The sequence below is a fragment of the Cricetulus griseus genome, chromosome 6 (assembly GCF_003668045.3).
Source record: "Cricetulus griseus strain 17A/GY chromosome 6, alternate assembly CriGri-PICRH-1.0, whole genome shotgun sequence".
Classification (NCBI taxonomy): domain Eukaryota; kingdom Metazoa; phylum Chordata; class Mammalia; order Rodentia; family Cricetidae; genus Cricetulus; species Cricetulus griseus.
Genome location: NC_048599.1, coordinates 135487434 through 135507880, shown reverse-complemented (window position 1 = coordinate 135507880; position 20447 = coordinate 135487434). Strand labels below are relative to the sequence as shown.

The 20447-nt window shown below is 43.1% G+C and overlaps 1 protein-coding gene across 1 annotated transcript; it reads left to right on the top strand.

Moving 5' to 3' along the window:
* The first annotated feature begins 529 nt into the window (after positions 1-529).
* On the top strand, positions 530-4572 carry LOC113836461 (interleukin-37-like). The gene is made up of 6 exons (XM_027422723.1): positions 530-614; positions 740-832; positions 1920-2006; positions 3137-3256; positions 3693-3829; positions 4342-4572. The coding sequence occupies exons 1-6, from the start codon at positions 530-532 to the stop codon at positions 4570-4572; spliced, it is 753 nt and encodes a 250-aa protein (XP_027278524.1).
* The last annotated feature ends 15875 nt before the right edge of the window (positions 4573-20447 follow it).

Below are 20447 nucleotides of genomic sequence, written 5' to 3'. Positions count from 1 at the left end.
AGGAAGAACTTAATGTGGTTCCTGCAAAAATAAACTCACATGAGAAATACAATACAACAAATGTCCAAAAGTAAATGTTTACTTAAAAGAAAACTCAGGGGGCTGGAGAGATGGCTCAGAGGTTAAGAGCACTGACTGCTCTTCCAGAGGTCCTGAGTTCAATTCCCAGCAACCACATGGTGGCTCACAACCATCCGTTATGAGAACTGGTGCCCTCTTCTGGTGTGCAAATATACATGGAAGCAGAATGTTGTATACATAATAAATAAATAAAATCTTTAAAAAAAAAAAAGAAAACTCAGAATCACCTTTGTAAGTAAAATGAAACTAGAATTACACTATGAATGGGAATGAAGCTGATCTGGTGACATTAAACATTTCCAAGTGGAGACAGGGCTATGTCCTGCAGGTATCAGAGACGTGAGGGGAAGCTTCCTAGGGTTGAAAGTTTCCATAATCAGTGTTCTCCTGTGTATGTTGGTCCTGCCTTCCCTTACCTCTCCCACTGTGTTCATTCTCAGCTCAGGCAATGGCATCTTCAGATAGCTACTCAGATGTGAAAATTGACCTTAAGCCCTCCAGAGACCAGCCTGAATCCCCTACAGAGCCAGAGGGTAAGAACCTGCAGGTATTACAGATGTGAGGGGAAGCTTCCAAGGGTTGAAAGTTTCCATAATCAATATTCTCCTGTGTATGTTGGTCCTGCCTTCCCTTACCTCTCCACTGTGTTCACTCTCAGCTCAGGCAACAATGTCTTCAGAAAGCTGTTCAGATGCGAAAAATTACCGTAAGCGCTATAGAGACCAGACTGAATCCTACACAGAGCCAAAAGGTAAGAAACCTGTTCAAACCTATTCCAGGCCTCAAAAAGTGTTCTTCAATCACAGGGAACTGTGCTTAAAACTACCCATAGAAGCCATGTGTTCTTTGACCAACTTGCAAGACATCTGAGCTGCAGGAATTCCTCCAGGACATTAGGTAGACAAGGGCAGTGATGGAGATAGACATGTTACAGTTCAGGACCTCAGATGTATCATCAGCAAACACAGGTTTTTAATTATTTTTTTACATGGTATTAAATTATTGAACAGGAGGACAGGTGCCATGGTGCATTGATGGAGGTCAGAGGACAACTTTTGGGAATCAGTTCTCTCCTACCACCAAACCCAGGGATCAAATTCAGGTCACCAGGTCTGATAGCAAGCTCCTTTATGCACTTAGATACCTTGCTGGACCTGTAGACCAAGTTTAGATACACATGTTCAGATGAAAAATTTTAAAGCATTGCTTTTCCCGTGGACTGTTTGGCATCCCCCCAAACTCTCTTCTTTAAAAGCAAACAAACAAATGAACAAACACAAACCACAAGCAAAATATCACGAAAGCATATTACTCTTTAGACAAGAGGGATCTGGCTATGTCAATAAATTATAAATTTTCTTGTGATTTATAATATTATTTTAAAACATTTATTTTTTTAAATTTTTATGTGTAAGGGTGTTTTGCATCAGTGTGCCGTGTGTATGCAATGTATGTGCAGGTCAGAAGAAGGAGTAGAGTTACCAACAGTAATGAGCCTTTTTGTGGGTGCTGGGGATTAAACTCAAGTCCTCTGGAAGAGAAACCAACACTCTCTCCAGTTCCCAATTTTTGTGATTCTTATCCAAATATTTTGAGAAAATGTATCTGAGAATTCATTCTATAAAATAATCTTACCTCACATGGTTGAAACCGGAACCTCCCAACATTGACAGATGTAGAATCTCTTTAAAACACATTTGCATGTCTTCTGCATATATGCTCATAATCAGGATTTAGAAACTGTAGACATTAGGAATGGAATCATTCCATAGTGCGATTAACTATACATTCCAAGCTAATGAAATTGACTTGCTAATCTGTTGTCTTTGATTCAACAGCAAAATGCCCTCTGCTGTCAGATACCAGCCTTGTTGCTATGCTTTCCAACCATTCAGGTGATCTTCCAAGGGATTCTGGGGTGACAAGTATGGGTGGTTGGTTGTTCGGCCTCCTCAACAAAGTCAGCAGCTCTTTCTGATGACATCTGAGCAATATGTGTTGTGGCACCTTTCCTTCGAAACTTCAAAATCTTAACTTTTCAAATAGAGTAAACCCTGAAAATCAATACAAGACTTGGTGCCCTAGTGAAAGGACAGGTTTCAACAAAGAAGTACAAATCACATGGCAGGCTGAACACAAATCACAGGATAGGCAAGCAAAGGACAGAGGACAATAGGGAGGAGATTCCAAATAGGGGATTCCAGTTGAAGGCATCATGTTTATGAGGCAAGGAATAGCCTGTGTGTGTGATTGTATGCAACCGATGACCTATGTACTATCATCTGCTATTTTAAGTAGATTCAACCATCAGCCCTGTATTTGGCTCATTCTCCTCCCTCGAGTAAAATTTGACCTGTCACTCATGGGCAAGTCATCTACTCTAATAGAGTTGGCAACAGGAACAAGTCCTCTGCCCACAATAAAGCCATATTCAGACAAATCCCTAGCCACAGCTGCAGCTGGCCCTGCCCACATAGGAAGTCTTCATAACTGCAGGTATCTCCCGTGGGCTATCTCCCATTCCTACTCCCTTCTGGCTGCCTCCTGCCCCACCCTCTTACCCCTACCCTTCTATTGTCCTCATCATGAGTACAGAGGGCACCTGACATGACAGAGATCTATGGCATTATGGCTCAGCTGAGGGCACAGGCCCAGCAAGGGGAGGGTTCAGACAAGCAAATTCTCAATACCATGACTACTCGGGATAAAGACAAACCTTTACAGTGCCTCCATCTTCATAACAACTCCATGAAAGTGGCTACCTTGTCCCATTTTATTGGTCTGAAATGCAATACTTGAGGAAATTTAGTAACTTAACTTGTGAAGGATTGAAAAGAGGTGATTGTTACTGAGTCAGCATGGTCTCAGTGACCCAAAGGGTCCAAAGTTCCTGTATCAGTGAGTTGGGGTAAAAAACAGATAGGTAAGTACATACATACATACATACATATATACCAAGAGGACTATATAGTGTCTGAGCCTGAAGCATAAAGCAAAGCTTTATAGCTGGACTCAGAGTGGTTCACTCTTTGTAACTTCTGTTACTGTTTTCCAGGTGCAAGTATGAAGCCCTCCTCCCCAAACAAACATTTCATTCGTGACACAAACCAGCAGATTCTAGTTCTGGAAGGCAACACCCTTGTGGCGGTTCCAGACAAGAAAGGCAAACGTGGAGGTGCCCCTCAAATTTTCTTAACCCAATGGTGATGATAAGCGCACCCCCACAGGCCCTACGTCTGGTCCTGCCCCTCTCAAAGGGGGCTGCTTAGTTCCTTCTCCTCTTAAAAGAAGAGAGTGCTATTTACTGTCTGGTGACCAACTGGGGGTGAGTTTGGAACCCACGATGAGAATGAACCAGTGAGATGATAGAGGCAACCAAAGGTGTCCCTCCAATAAAAAGAAGTCTCTGCAGACAGGGGGGTGATCAAAGCCAGAGACGGAGATAGGGGAGATTCTGAGAACTAGAATGTTCTAGGCTCTGAAATCAAAGTGAGTGTGTGGATTTACTTAGCTTGCTATGCCCAAAACTTCAACAGGAAAAAGAGAAAAGGAAGGAAGAGGGAATAGGATAAGGTTTTTATTCTAGAGCTGACCCAGTTTTCTTTTCCCAGAGACCTTTTATGTGTCAACTCTACCAAGAGCCAGAAGCTCAAAGGCAAATAAGATAATTTTGGCTGTGTCTAAGGGAGAACGCTATCTCTGCTGTGATAGAGTAAAAAAACCAAAGCGCCCCTCACTAGAATTAAAGGTAAGAGCTAAGGAAATCTCCTCTGTCCTCCAGCTCAGGAAAGTAGAAATTCCTAGTGCGAGGACCCACAACCTAAACTTTAGCCAAGACCACCCTAATCTTTGCTTCTTTCTCCACAAAAGTAGCCTGGTCAAGTGTTAGCCATTTCTCAGTCACAGTAACAAGTGCCTAAGACAGTCAGCTTCTAAAGAGAAAAAGACTTTGGTTCACAGTCTCAGCTAATTGACTCATGCTCTGGGGCCTGTGGTAGCACACCACAGTGGAAGCACATTGGGGTAAGGGAGTCCAGCCTGCTCACTTAATGGCTAGGATGCAGAAGAGGGAGAAAGGCTTGAGGTCCCACAATTCCCTTTGAGGGCACACTGATCAATGACTAAGCCCCTCTTAATGTTCCCATCGCCTCCCAATAGCCCCAAAGTGAAGACCAAGGCTTTGACATGTAGACCTTTGGGGGATGTTCTAGGCCTAAACTGTAGCAGCCACTAATAAATTCTCCTTTGTCTTTCCAAAAGAAAATGAAAGAACTGAAGTCACTGAGCTCCTATAAGCTCCTGCCCTTCACTTTCCTGAAGGAAAAGGTTGGTTCCTATTTCACACTGGAGTCAGCTGCTAATCGAGGGTACTTTATCTACACCTGCAACAGACCCAGGCAACCTGTGGGAGTGACAAAGGAGCTGGGGAAGAAAAATACCCACTTTGAATTCATAAATGCAAATGTGGATCTCAGTGAGATTGAAAACTGAAAACACAATAGAACAGTTGCCAGACAAGCTATGACAGCAGAATTTGGTATTAGCCTGATATCCATCAACAAATAGGAATAACTTTATAAATGCTACTTTCAACCAGCAAGTCTGGGGATTTGATTTTTTTTTTGTGTGTGTGTGATTTATTTCTTTAAAGTGTTTATAGTTAATTTAAAATTTGTAGGCTGAAATAACTTTATGGGGGAAAACAATCTCAAACCTCCAAGGGGTTTCCTATTTTCTAAAACATTTCTGACCTCCTCTGGATGATTCTATATTCCATGATACAGCTAGCCTGTTGGTGAGTTACTTCTTCCAGAAGGTAACTGGAGTGATTCTAGGCTCTCAGATCAGTCATACAACATGTGGAAGTTAGATGGATTCTAGGGAAACTCACCAAGCTACAGGTGCAAACACAAAAGTTTCTGTGGAGCTTCAGGGCTTCTGGAGCATGGCAAGGAGTCTTCCCAGGCAGAAGATGGGACGAGGACATGACAAAAGGGTCTGGAGGTGGCAGGGAGACCGAAGGCAGGTAGCAGGGCCCTTGTCACCGGTGGGGGCATATCAGTCAGACGAGATCTAGCTCCGATCCTCAGCAGGATCTTATGCAGGGAAACAATCAGATTGGGAACTTGGAGCTTGGGATTGAAGCCGGAGAGGAGAAGGCTGTGTGCGTTTAACTCTGAAGGGTGCATTCAAAATATTTAATGCTTAGATGCAGAAGATCCCTGCCTATCCAAGAGCTGTTGTCTGAAATGAGGACAACCTGATGGGGACAGCATGTCCCTCTGTTATCTGCTGTTCTGTGTCTGTTAGAAAGACAGACCTTACCTATGTTACCTTAAGACTAAAAGCCAACTATTTACCCAGCCTCCAGCTGTGCCTTTCCCTTATCAACTAGTGAACCACAGCAATCACTATCTCGCGGCAAATATTGATGCTTATATTAGCTTAGTTACTCTTTTGTCTTATCTACTGGCTTAGAGTTTAAAAACCCCATGATTAACACCAAAATTAAAACAAACAGCATTTGAGGAAAACCAAGATTTAACATTTAGTGAAAATAGATAGTCAAAATAAGTAAGCCTCTGCAGTGTCTTTAAACATTCCATTTTTGTATTATTATAAATACTGTAAAATATTTAAATGGAAAATCCCAGAAATAGATAACTCATGAGTTTCTTATACTGGGTACCATTCCGAATAGAGTGATAAAATCTCACATCCCTCTAACTTGGGAATCACTCATTTGCCTTGTGTATTAGTGTTGTATGTACCATCTCTGTTGCTTACTAGCTGTCTCAATTGTTGGATCTAGTCTCATGGCATCCCAGCGCTTGTGTTCAACTAGCCCTTACTGTACTTCATAACAGCCCCACAGTCCTAGAGTTCTCAGTGATGCTGTCCATCTTAGGGACCAGATCACACAAAGAGAAGCTATAAAGTCTTTCCGTTGAGTGAAAAGGTGACTGTTTTCAATATAATAGGGAAGGAGGGGAAATTAGATGCTGAAGTTGCTGAAATATATGACAAGTTATAATGTGTCTACTGAAAATTAAACTTTGTAACAGGCATGCATGCATAGAAAAAGTCTAGTAGCATGTACAGGATTTGATGCTATTCACAGCTACAGGTATCTACTGTAGGCCTGACACCATGTCTTCACAGATTAGGAGACTTTAACTGTTGATACTATTATACCTTCAGGCATTCATAGTAGGACTTAAACCATGTTGTCAAAGAGAAGTTGAGTTTAACTGCTGACATTATCCACAGCTTCATGTATTCACCTTAGGCCTTCCTTAGAACATGTCTACATAGAGAAGGAGAATATAACTGACGATACTATCCACAGCCTCAGGCATCCATCATGGGCCTCAGGCCCTGTTGTCAAAGCAAAGTAGGGCTTAATTGTTGATAGCATCCACAGCTTCAGGCATCCACCATTGGCTTCCACTATGTCCTAAACAGAGAAGGTAAATTTAACTATTGTACTATCTAGTATACATAAAATCAGTCATCAGCCTTGGCCTTAGAACATATTCCTATTAGAAAAGGAGTATTTAACTATTAATACTATCCACAGCTGCAGACATCCATTGTAGTTCTTAGACTATATTATCACAGAGGACAGTTTAACTGTTGATACTATCAACTATCCATTAATTTACGTTTCCACTGTAGGCCTTATGCTATACCCTCACAGACAAGGGGAGTTTTGCTGTTGATACAAACACAGCTTTACTCATCCCCAGTAGGCTTTATACCATGTCTTCAGTGACAAGGAGTTTTAACCTGCCAGTACTAGCTATAGTTTGGAAGTCCACCATACAGTTTAGAGCATGTCCTCAAAATGAAGGAGAATTTAACTGGTTATAGTGCCTACAGAGTAAAGCTTCCATTATATGCCTTAGACAATTTCTCACAGAGAAGGAGAGTTTAATTGCAGATAATCTGTAGCTTCATGCCTCTATCATAGGACTAGGGCCATGTCTCCATAAAGAAGGAAAGTACCCACAGCTTCAAGCAACTACCATAGACTTTCATCTATGCTCAATAGAGAAGAAGAGTTTAACTCTTGATACCACCCACAGATTCAAACATCCATCATAGGCCTTAGACCATGTCCTCACAAAGGAGAGTTGAACTGCTGACACTGCACAGCTTCAGGCATCCATCATAGGGTTTCCTTAGACCATGTTGTCATATAGGAGAGTTGAACTGTTGATACTATGCAAATCTTGATGCACCCACCATAAGACTTAGACCATGTTATCAAAGAGAAGTTGAGTTTAACTGTTGATATGATTTACAGTTTCCTGCATCTATCATAACCCTTAGACCATGTAATCACAGAGAAGGAGGGTTTAATTGTTGGTAGTATCCACAGCTTGAGGAATCCACAATACACCTTAGACAACATCCTCACAGAGAAAGAGGGTTTAACGGTTGACACTATCCACAGTTTCAGGCATCCACACTAGGCCTTAGACCTTGTCCTTACAGAGAATGAGAATTTAACAGTTGATATTATACACAGCTTTAGGAATCAATGATATGCTTAGATGATGTCCTCATAGAGATTCAACATTTAACTGTTGATATTCTCCACAGATTTATGCATCCACTGTGGGCCTTAGACCATGTCCTCACAGGGAAGGGGATTTTAACTTTTTTGAATTTTTTTTTACAAAATTGAGTTAATTCACTCAACAAACATTTTATTAATAGCCACTTTGCACTTTTAAACCATATTGATTTAATCACATTCTAAATTAGTTCCTATGATGAAAAATAATATCATTGCATTTTAATCCATGCTTCATTCAGATAGCACTTATTTAATTTCTCAGTTGGCTAAACCATGTCATTGGTTATTATTTAAAAAAAACAACTATGCTAATCCTCTCATTACAAACTGAAGAGATAACACACAGATGTTTAAACTGACAAAATAGTGAGGTTAGGTGTTTACTTTTCAAATAAACAAGCTGATATATGAAAGACCTTCAGTGTGTGGTAGGAATTATAAAAACAATAGCTATCTATATTTTATAGTACATGTTGGGAAACATTTGGGTATTTTTTATATTTTTATTCATTTTGCAGTGCTTGGCTTGAACCTTGAAACTAGTGCATACTGGGAATGCTTTATCGCTGTGCATTAACTATTCTGTCTTGGTGACTTTCCCAGGTTTTCCTTGTTCTTACTTTGTAGCCTAGGCAGATCTTGATCTTGTGATATGGTATTTATTAATCTCATTCACTGTGGAAGGCATTGCTTTGTAGTTCCTGTTTTCCATAGAGAAGACAGAGGCTTTCCAAGCAGAATCTTGGGATTTGCATTTGAGCTTAGAATACAAACTGCAGGCCAGATGCAGCCCAGAGCTTCTTTCAACAAATTAGTGGTACTTCCATCCCTGATGTCACCTCACCATCATGGGTCTGAATCTGTCCCTCGATAGTACCATCCCTGTTGTCATCTCCCCATCACAGGTCTGAATCTGTACCTCAATTGTATCATCCCTGGTGCCATCACAGGTCTGAATCTGTCCCTTGATATAGCACTTTACTAGCACTCACTGATATTTTGAAATTACCCTGTTTCTTCAGCTCCTCAGCAGCCTTGGGTGGTAGTATGCGGTCTGTGTGAAAGCTGCATTTGGTTTTGACTTAATTATCTCACAAAAATTGCTTAATACATCTTCAGCTTGCATTGGCTAATAGGTGCTCTCAAATAAACCCAGGCTTTGGAGCCTGAAGCACAAAAAGGGACACGCTATTCCCAAATGCCCAAAGAAGCAGTGTGGGCTGTCCCATGTCACTGGGTACACAAAGACAATTTTCATTCGTTGCTCTTTCTGAAAAACTCGTTTCATCTGTGAGACCAGATGTATTTAAGCAAGGCACTCCTTGTACCTTTAAACCACTGTCCTTTCCAGTTCCACCTCACAGGGATGGATGCATCCAGAGGCATGTAAATGGGTGGATGGGGATACCACAACTTGGGATAAAACACCCCCACCAGATGGGGAGTTATGGCTGGCTTCATGATGCTCTTGTCTTTTCCTCTTCCCTCCTCCATTTCCTCCTCCTCCATCTTTTTGTATTAGTAAGGAACAGCCATGAAGACCCCTCAATAGTGGCAAAAAAACTTCTTGCTTGTCAAGCTAATCTCTTCCCCTCTGGTTTCTGGGTACCAATTCTCCATATTCATTTGTGACTGACCTGATTGGGATTGCTTTCCTTGAGATCAGAATCTGCATCTAGGCCCATTCAGCCTTCCATCCTCACCCCTAACAGAGTCACTGGCAGAAGGGTGCTCAGCCTTCTCTAGCCTTGGAGTTTTATGTTAAAATGCCTCTCTCCATACTGCCCTCTGCTGGTCATCTCCTAGTTGGGACAGTGCATGGCCACCACTGTCCCATGCTATGGAGTTCCTCTGTGGTTTGTGATTATGTAATCTCTGTTGATATGAATATGTCTACTATCCTTCTAGCAAGCTTCTTTTTGTTTTAGTATAATTTTTGCTTAACTTAGCCTGAAGCAACTATCACTGCTTGCAATTGAAAAGCCTGTAGTAAGGCAACTTATTTCTAAGTCTTCTTCCAATTATTCTCCTTCTAGATCCTGAGTTTCTGTTCTTCCAGAACAGAACAGAATAAAAAACCCTGCTTGGATGTAAGGCTCTGCTTTGATTGGCAGCACCCACACTCAGAGGCTACGTGCTGCTCCACTCTTGTCAGGCCTCAGGTCTACCCACCCCTTTCCATTAACTCTTGGCTTACTGTGCTTCCTTACAGCCTGTACCCAGACACGGGCTCAGCCATTTTGGTAACTTTCAACTTAGAGCCAGTTCACACAGTGTCCACCAAACACCAAAGTACAACATGCACCTAGCTTTTACTTCTTCTTATTAGAAGTGACAGGTTAGGGGTAAATTAAATCACACAATATCACATGCCTCACAGATCACTGATGGTTGGTTCAAGGTAGCAAGAAAAAAAATGGTTGAAAATCTTAGTATATAAATGAGAATAAGACCCATAGCCATAGACATTGCTAGATTTCGACAATGTTAGATTTCATGATCTGCCAATGATATGATACGATGCCAAGAAAGGCATTTGATGGAGCATTTTCCTAATTGCTGTCATTAAGGGCTCATTTCAGTTTTGCTAGCCTAGAACAAGAACTAAGTGTGTTTATTTCTGCCAACTTTATCAATCACTCTGATAAGGTCACCAGAATTTCAAGAAGTGCAGATGAATGAGCCAGGGCAGGCAGCTGACCCCAAGGTGTGCTGGGGCCCACAGCGGCCTTATAAAAGATGAAGGTCTGCCTTACTATAGCCTGCTGTAAGGCCAGTTTCACAGTTATCTTCTGGAAGGTAAAAGAGATCATTTAGGCTGCAGAAGCTTTGGGTGTTGAAAACCTAACATGTACTCTAGCTCCAGAGGTACCCCAGAGTCAGCCTTACTACTAGTATTTAAAGAGGCCGTGGGAATCTTATCATTTCCGATACTTTCCCTGTGTGGTTGGGACATGAAATCCCCTCCCCACTCCACACATTCATGTGTTTGAACACTTAGTCCCCAGCTGGTGATACTCTTTTTAGAAACTCTAGGAGGTGAAGCCTTGCTGGAGAATATGAGTCACTGGGGGCAGGCCTTGCCAACTGAGAAGGCAAGGTGACCATCAGTCTCAAGTTCCCACCACCCTGCCTTTCCCTCTGCCATGGACTGTACCCCCTTAAAGCCAAAACAAACCCTTCCTCCCTTTCATTGCTTCTTGTCAGGTATTTTGCCGCAGAAGTAACTAATTTCCCTCCCACAATTCAGACTAAATTAAAAGGCAGAAGGAGGGGTCAGATACATGCCAAAAGATGTGTGCGGTTTTAAAAAGTGGACTAGAGCAAAAGACAGAATTAGGCTCACTAAAATTTCTCACCAAATAAAGGATACCCATCCTAGGACTAAGTTTATGTGGCAAACATATTGCTTCAGATGGCTGTCTCAAATCCTTTATCTCTGAAGGACACAATGGAGGTCCTATCCCAAGTGTGTTGCTGGAGCAGAAGGGCTCAGGGTGACTGGGAAAGGTGGGTCAGAGGAGGAGCAAAGGCTGAGGCAAGCACTGGATACTCCTCTTGGCTCCCCTCCCCCCACCCCTGTGTAGAACCCCCTTTCCTTCCCTAGATGTCCCACAAAGCCAGAAAGGCTAGAGATCTTCCTGTCTAGTGCTTCCAGAATGATGATGCTCTTGTTATCATCCAAAGTCAGAACCCAGAGAGAGAACAAGATATTGCAGCCTTGGCTTCCCTTATGGGGGTGACAAAGGGTGAAAGAAATTGAACTGGAACACTCATCTTCAGCTGGAGGGATGGTGGATATTTTCTGTTCTTCATGCAGCAGAGACATACTTTAGAAATACCCAAGAGTATCAGGCATCCTTTATCCTTGGGGGCTGGGCTGAAAGGTGAGGGTAAAACTAAAATGGTCTCTGAGAGAAGATGGAAAAAGGGTAATTTCTCAGAGCAGGATGAAGCCCCTCTTGTCTGCTGGGGACCAACACACAGCCCCATTCCCTTGGCTCCAGCATGAACGTGCCCCTCTACCATTCTGGTCCAAGACTCTTCTTACCCTTTCCAGAAAGGCTCCCCTAAAATCTGGTCATGGTATCGTAATTCCTAAATGCCCCTGGGGCCTCCTCCCCACTGTGCTGATAAGGATAATGTGGTACAGCCAAGGCCATGCCCATGTAAAGGATGTGATACAACAAAAGCTGAGCCCACGTAAAGGATGTGGTACTACCACATCATAGAGATCATAACACTTACAAGGAAGCATCAGAACAGACCCAACAGGAAGGTGAAGTGGATTCTACCCAGTTGGGGCGCAACACTACTCAGGAGCCAATAACCTTACAACAAAAGCAAGCTTCAGCAGCAACAGTAACAGCTACCAAAACCACACAACTGTGGAACAATGAGAGCAGCCTCCCCATACAGAAATGAGAAGAAGTCAGTCACCCTTATGCTCCTATCTCCTTTGGTCCTCACTGCCTCATTTGACCTGGGAAGAAATGAGACTTGGTGTCCCCACATAATTACAGTTATCTTCCAAAACATATATTCTTAACAAGTTATCCGGGTCAGCCCTGTCTTAGTAAGGGCTTTACTGCTATGAAGAGATACCTTGACTATGGCAATTCTTTTTTTTTTACATTATTATTATTATTATTATTATTATTATTATTATTATTATTATTATTAATTCAAGTTAGGGAACAGGCTTGTTTCACATGTACTTCCCCTCTCCCTCTCCCTCCCCTCACCCCCATTCCTTCTCCCCCACCTCCAACCTACCCCCCACCCCATCCACCCACCACTCCCCAGGCAGGGTAGGGCCCCCAACCGGGGCTCCACCAAGTCCACCAAATCTTCCTGTGCTGGGCCTAGGTCCCTCCCCATGTGTTCAGAGACAGAGTGCATCCCTTCAAGTAGGATGGGCTCTCGAAGTCCCCCCCACACACCAGGGCAAAACGCCAGTCCACCTCCGGAGGCTCCCAGGAGTGCAGGGGCCTCCCCATTGGCATCCATGATCGGGGGCTGGATTAGTCCCGTACTGGCCTCCCAAAGAGACTATGGCAATAAAGGAAAACATTTAATTGGAGCTGGCTTACAGTTCAGGGGTTTAATCCATTATCATGGTGGCATGCAGGCAGACACAGTGCTGGAGAAGGAGCCGAGAGTTCTATATCTTGATCTACAGACATCCATCCTGAAGTGAACAGGCTTGAGCTTCTGAGACCTTAAAGCCTGCCCCTAGTGACACATCTCCTCCAACAAAGCCATATTTACTCCAACAAAGACACAGCTTCTAATAGTGCCACTCCCTATGTGCCTATGGGGCCATTTTTTTGAAACCATCACATTCCATTCCCTGTCCTCCAGAGGGCTGTAGCCATATCATAATGCAGAAATGTATTAAGTCCAAGTGTAAAAGTCCCCATGGTTAATAACAGTCTCAAAATTTTCAAGTTCAAAGTCTCTTCTGAGATTCATGCAATCTCTTAACTGTAACCCCTGTTAAATCAAAATGAAAAAGCAGATCACATACTTCCAATATACAATGGCACAGAATATACATCACCATTCCAAAAGGGAACATAATGAGGAAATATGGGATCAAAGAAAGACCAAAAATCAGCTGGGTAAACTCCAAACTCTGCATTTCAGTGTCTGTTGTCAAAATGCTCTTCAGATCTCCAACTCCTTTCAGTTTCATTGACTGCAATACACTTCTCTCTTGGACTGGTTCCACTCCTGTTAGCAGCTTTCCCGGGCAGGTACCCCATGACTCTGGCATCTTCAACATATTAGGGTCTTCAAGGCCGCCCAGGCTTCACCTTTACATCTTCATGCAATAGACTCTCTGGATTTCCATGCAGGGACACTCCTGTCACACACCTGGCCTCAGTGTCTTTCCTTAGTCATGGAATGGAGATTCCATAACCCCTTTCTTCTATCCTTGACTCTAAAGCCAGAACCATGTGGCTAAAGCAGCCAAGTTCTGTTGCTTGCTGGGGCTGGAACATGTCTCTTTCTTTCAATTACATTTTCACTAGCTTACTGTTTACAATGGTTTCCTTCACTACCTAAGTTTGGCTGTCCTGGAACGTGTTTTGTAGATCAGGCTGGCCATGAACTCTTAAATCCACCTGCCTCTGACTTCTGAATGCTAGGATCAAAGGTGTGCACCACCACACCTTTAATTAATTAAAACTGAATCAAATTTTTCTTTAATTCCTTTTCACAAGCTTGAAGCTTAGCTGGGTGGGCATCTTGCCTTGAGGGCACCACTCCATGTGTAGGAAGCCGGTTCCTGCATTATAATGGTGCCTAAAGACACCAAGATGTAAATTACTTCACAGGCGCTGGGTAATCTCCATTCTTTTGATCTCTGCCTATCCCATGGCTCATTTTTGCCTGAGGAGCTGAAGCCATTCTTTAGGGTAACACGTCCCAGGCGGCTGGCCAGCCTTTATATAGGGATGGTTTTCTTGGTTCAATGTCTCTGCTCAGTCTCTGTTCAGTCTCCACTCTGGTAAAATGCATTAAAGCTTGTCTGCAGAAGGATCCGAGTGTCCTGCGTGTATTTCTTGCTGGCGAGGAATACAGAGCGGGCGCGGGACATCCATGTATTCCATCTAACATCAGGTTTTCTTTAATATGTTTATCTCCTTGAACACAGGATTTAGCTCCATTCCACTTCCTGGTACCCCTTTTCTTCTCAAATTGTACATTTTGTAATTTTTCTTTGCTGAACTTTCTCCTTTTCATTATAAATCTGCATAAGCATGAGCATTAATAACAACTTGGCAAAATTGGTATTAGACTGTTCTGAGATCTCCTCTGCTAATACAATTAACATAAACTCTTCAATTTAGCCTCAGGTAGACTTTTTGGATAAGGGCAAAGGGCAGTCTCATTCTTCATCAAAATATCACAAGAGTGCTCTCTAGGCAACATACTAACATTCTTCTCCTCTGAAACCTCTTTCGTTTCCCACAGTTCAAATTATCCTCAGCACCACTGGCTCCCTTGTTCCTACTAGGATGGCCCACTGAGCCGTGCTTATGTTGTTCAACTGCTTTTATAATCCAAATTCCCAAAGCCCACATTCCTCCAAACAAAAGCATGGTCAGCCCTTTCACAGCAATACTGAAGTCCTCACTGGTACCATCTTCTGTCTTAATTAGGGTTTTATTGCTGCAAAGAGACACCAAGATCACAACAACTCTTAGAAAGGAAAATATTTACTTGGGGTGGCTTCCCGTTCAGAGGTTCAGTCCATTATCATCATAGTGGGAGGTATGCTGGCGTGCAGGCAGGCATGGTGCTGGAGGGGAGCTAAGAATTCTATGTTTTGATCCACAAGCAGCAGAAAATGAACTGGCTTGAACTTCTGAGACCTAAAAACCCACTACCTAGGAAGTACTTCCTCTAACAAGGCCACGCCTCTAATAGTGTCATTCCCTATGAGCTTATGGGGGCCATTTTCTTTCAGACCACTACACTGTAGTGATATAATTCTGATTTGTTAAAGATTGCCCAAGGATTCAGAAAAGCAAAGTCAGCCACAAGCTATGGAAACCAGGCACACACCTTTAATCCCAGCAGCCAGAAGCTAGGAGGTGGTGGCATACACCTTTAGTACTAGGACTCAGGATTAAGAGATAGAAGGATCTCTGTGAGTCCAAGACCACCCAGATCTACACAAGAGTGAATTAACTAGTCTAAAAAGAGAATTATAGCTGACACTTTAAATCCCAATACTAGGGAAGTATATAAGACAGAAGCAAGGTCTGAGAGAGGCATTTATTCTCCAGCCACACTGAGGAGAGGCAGCAGCCTGAGATTTGGTGAAGAGCTCGTGCATGGATCAGCCCTTTCAGCCTGAGGTAGAGGTGAGAGCTAGTGGCCATTTGTTTTGCTTTTCTGATATTGAGCTTGAAGTTTAAACCCCAATATCAGTCTCTGGATAATTTATTTATTTGTGTTACACTACACCCTCCCTCTGGCAAATCTTACAGCTGGAACAATGGGATATTAATCATTTCTTCCTGGGGTTGTTGTGGGGTACACAAGGCAGCTTATCAAGGATCTGGCCCTAACACGATGGCAGTGAACACTCAGGGGCACCCTCTGCTGGACATGCTCGTCCCTTTCAGCACAGCTGAGAGGTCAGGTTTTTGCCTCCCCCTAAAGATTAGTGTGCAGAGGGTTACTGAGCTCCAAGCCTACCTTCCCTCCACTGGATTGCACTGACCGGGTATGCATCTTCTTCCTCTCTCTGCAAAGGCCCACTTTAAGCTCATCTTTCTTATTTTCTCCCTAGAGGATTAATCTTTGCAAAAGAGAAACCCCTGCTCACCCCAGCACCCTTAGATGTTCCTAGCCTGCCCTATCCCCATCCTCTTAACCCAAAGCTATCCCATCCCCTTGCTCCATCTAGGAACCTCACTTGAGTAAGTAAAGGTCACAGAGGGCCTGTCTCTAGAGGACTTCCGGTTGGGTCTATGGGAAGAGATAATAAAGACAATCAAGTGGGATTTTTCCAGGGATTTAGAAGAATGAAAAAAGATGAGCAAAAAGATAGCAATAAAATACAATGTAAATGTTGTAAAACAGAGATACACTAGTCACAGGGTTAGCCTGTGACAAATTGCAGGTCTTACCCTTCACATTCCACACATTGGACAGTCATGTGACCAAAAGCCTCCTCTCATCTTTTAGCTGACATCCAAGTGACTTCCTCCATGGAAGTTCCAACCTGGCCTCAGAAAGTCCTTCCACCATTGGGCTCCATCATCTGCCTGGGCAGAATGGATGGTGAAAGATTTATTAGAAGATTATAGAGCCATCTGTTTCTTTTGTGGATGAGCCCAAGGCCTCAAACCTCTGGGTGGAAATAATTCATGTCTATCACCTGAGCAGTTGGGTACATGTAGCAATTTTTTTTCCCTTCTTGGACTTCTGTTGTCTGATTCATCATCTGGGAAAGCTGCAAAGCTTACTAACCACGCAGAGTCAGTGTGAAAACTGTGAATAGGCACAGAACTAGCAAGTGCCTACTTTCAGAATTGTGCTTAGTTCCTGATGTCGATTTTTCCAAATATCTGACCTGAGCAGCACTGGGGCTCATCTTTTTCCCAGTCACTGAAGTCCATTTTTGTTTCTGAGTTCTCCAAAACAGACATTCTCAATGTTGATAAAATAGGAGGTAAGATGAAGTGCAGGCCCTGTATTGACAGAAAAGGATCTGTTACAGCAGTTCTCACCTCAGGATATGTTCCAGGATGTCACTAGTACTGAGGAGGCGGCCAGCCTTGACCTCTGTTTGGACATGCTCACTGCATCCAGGAAGGCTTTTGGGGTGAACCAGACTCTCCTGCCTACTGCTCTACAAAGTAGTGTATTCCAAATGATGGTTTACAGTGTCAACATATGGACCATGACCACATTTTTGTGGATTTATTCATAAAATTGTATTTTATAAAAATGAAATAGTTTCAAAATACAGAGCCCTAGGCCTGGGTCAGGAAAACCCATGTGCAAAATCTCCACATAGTTATCTGAACCTCTACACATGCCCCGTGGCACCCACACTCCTGCACTCACATACACATGTGAAAACAATTATTTTACATGTATTCCTATTTTATATATATATTTTAAAATCATGGGTTGGAATACAAAACATTACAAGAAAATATAGCAGAGAAAAATAAAAATGAAAAAAACATGACACTTTGATTTTGAGTTAATTTTTCCTCATGCACTCAGACATGTCTCCGTGGATGGCTGCGACTGTTGGTAGAGGAGAGGAGGTGCAGGGTGGCAGCTTCTCGCCCCCTAGAGGAGCTGGTGAGAAGGCGAACCGAGTCAAGCCATGTGGAAACAGCAGAGAACCTGCTTCCTTGGCTCTTTCTTGGTCTTTTGGCTGTGCTTCAGCTTCACCTGTGGAGGATAAGAATCTTGTGCTACAAGCCTGTAATCCCAGCTGCTCTGGAGGCTAGGGTGTGTGGTCAAGGCCGGCCTAGGCAACTTGGACGTCATCTAACAAAAAGTTAAAAGAGGGCTGGTGATGTACTACAGCTAGTTGAGTGCTCACCAAGCATGCAGGGAGTTCTAGGTTCCATCCCTGATAATACAACAACAACAAAAATAACCTCCTTTACTTCAACCATGAGCACTACCCTCCCATTCTGCCATTCTTCTGAGAAAGTCATCTTATAATGTTGGCTAGACCAGTGTCAATAAAGGTAATTTACAGTTGAAACATCTGGCCTACTATCATCCCTTCTCTCTTCTTCCAATATCTTTGTGTGATTATTAACTTACTTGGTTTTCACTCATCAGCTTTTTGCTGAAGTTTCTAAGTTTCCAGCCAAAACTTAATTGTTTTTGTTGTTAAAAGATTTGTTTTATGTTTAATAATTATGTAGGTAGCTGGGTGTCTGTATGTGGGTATATGTATTTGGCCCATGACAGAGGCCAGAAATGAGTGTTGGATCTCTTGGAGCTTGAGTAGCAGACAGTTGTGAGGCACCTGATGTAGGTGCTGGGAACTGAACTCATGACCTCTGGAAAAGTGGTACATGTTCTCTGTCCCGCGCCCGCTCTGTATTCCTCGCCAGCAAGAAACACACGCAGGACACTCGGATCCTTCTGCAGACAAGCTTTAATGCATTAGACTGAACAGAGACTGAGCAGAGAGTGAGCAGAGACTGAGCAGAGACTAAGCAGAGACATTGAACTAAGAAAACCATCCCTATATAAAAGGCTGACCAGCCGCCTGGGACGTATTACCCTATGAATGGCTCCAGCTCCTCAGGCCAAAATGAGCCACGGGATAGGCAGAGATCAAAGGAATGGAGATTACCCAGCGCCTGTGAAGTAATTCACACCTTGGTGTCTTCAGGCAGCATTATAATGCAGGAACCGGCTTCCTACATATCACCCTTTTTTTATTAATTAATGAAAAGGCTTTATATTATTACAAGCAAATAGGTCACCCATATGTTGAGGGATAGAGGCAGGGGTTGACCTTCCCAAAATCAAACATTAAGACTGTGTACGAGAGTCACCATCAGGCTGTCAGTTTGACCCGAAGTACTCCCGACCTGTCCTCTGCCGTTTTTCTGGGAAAGGGGATTCTCAAGGCAGGTAACCCTTATGCAGGTCAACGTACCTCCCAGAGAAGCCTGTATAATAGGCAACTCTGTGCGATGCCTATGCTCAGCATCCCTCTTTTTGGGGCTGCACAAACCAGACACTCTACCCTGTGCAGTGAGCCTAGGCTCCGGGTGTGCAAGAGCTGTCTGGCCGGCGGCCTATCGCTTAGTAGCCAAAAATATAAGCGCTTGGATGATCTCTTGGTTTGAGCCCTGGAGCTTACATGCCAGCCAAAGAAGTAACAGCATTTCGCAGGCGGCTGCATATCCACCCCTTTTCTCATAGACCCGCCAAAAATAACAGCAATCTGTAAACGGCTGTATCGAACAATTATACCCACCCCTTTTCTCACAGACCAGCCAAAAATAACAGCAATCTGTAAACGGCTGCATCGAACAATTACCCCCACCCCTCGCCATCTCTCCGCCAAGGACAGGAGTTAATCTGGATAACAATAGCGGCTCTCAACTCCCGGGGGTAGAGGGTGGAGTTTCGACTTTTGAAGGTCTGTAGAGGCTCTTCGGGTTGAATCTTTCTGGGATCCACAGGGGATTTTCTTCATCCTGTGAGAAAACACAATATCGCTCCCCTGGATCTTATGAGAATAGGATCCGGGCCTTTCCAAAGATCAGTTAAGATATCTTTTCATTTTACCATTTCCTTTTGGCCTTTTAGTTTTTGAGGTGAGACGCTTGGCCTCGGTATGGCCCCCAGCGTTAATGTAAATGAGGCTTTAAAGCCCCAGGCATTCCAGGCCTTTAAGAAGTGTTGAATAGCAGGCATGGCCTTTTCCCCTATCAAAGACTGGGAAAGCCATCTGTAATTTTTTCCTCTCCTCTGATGGTAAAAAGGAGTCGGTACCAAATAGTGGGTGTGCTGATAGAAGTACACCCGCTGAATTAACAGGCGATGGCCTCATATTTGTTTTTACTTTTGGCAGCTCCTCCTCTAGCTCTGCTTCCTTGTTAGAGTCTAAAATCTCAGAGTCTGAGCTGCTCAGCTCCAAGGCTTCCAGTTTCGTTGCAGGGCAGAGGCTAGGTTCCTCATCTCTCCTAAATTTACCGGGATGTGACCGGCCATTCCCCATTCTTTCTCCCTCCTTCTTTGTCTCTCCCTCATCCAGTTGAGCTGTTCCTTTTAAAACTTTATCTCTTGAGCTTTTAGAGTTATCAGAGCTATTAAGATTTAAAGCTTTATACACTCCCTTGTCAGTAGACATTCCAGGAGGTCTTTTTTTCTTATTTGTTGCTGTATATACTCCCTTGTCACTAGACACCCCGGGAGGTCCTTTTTTCTTATATTTTATTGTTAGGCGCGCCCCATCTCTCACCATATTCGGTTTCTGATATGTAATTCTGTACTTCTTTAAGATTGTTACAACAGTGAGAAAAATCAAAATAGCTCCTAGTAAAAGCATAGAAGCCTCTATATTAACCTCCCACAATAGCAACATTCCCAAGCCAAAGTCTAGAAAAATCATACCTCTCCGAATTTTTCTCATTACATTCGGTTTCTGATATGTAATTTTGGACTTCTTTAAGATTGTTACAACAGTGAGAAAAGTCAAAATAGATTAACCTCCCAAAATAGCAACATTCCCAAGCCAAAGTCCAGAAAAATCATACCTCTC

Coding starts and splice junctions, on each gene's coding strand:
- LOC113836461 (XM_027422723.1), top strand. CDS start 530: ATGGCATCTTCAGATAGCTACTCAGATGTGAAAATTGACCTTAAGCCC. Junction 833..1,919: donor ATCCTACACAGAGCCAAAAG/GTAAGAAACCTG, acceptor TTGATTCAACAG/CAAAATGCCCTCTGCTGTCA. Junction 3,830..4,341: donor GCCCCTCACTAGAATTAAAG/GTAAGAGCTAAG, acceptor TCTTTCCAAAAG/AAAATGAAAGAACTGAAGTC.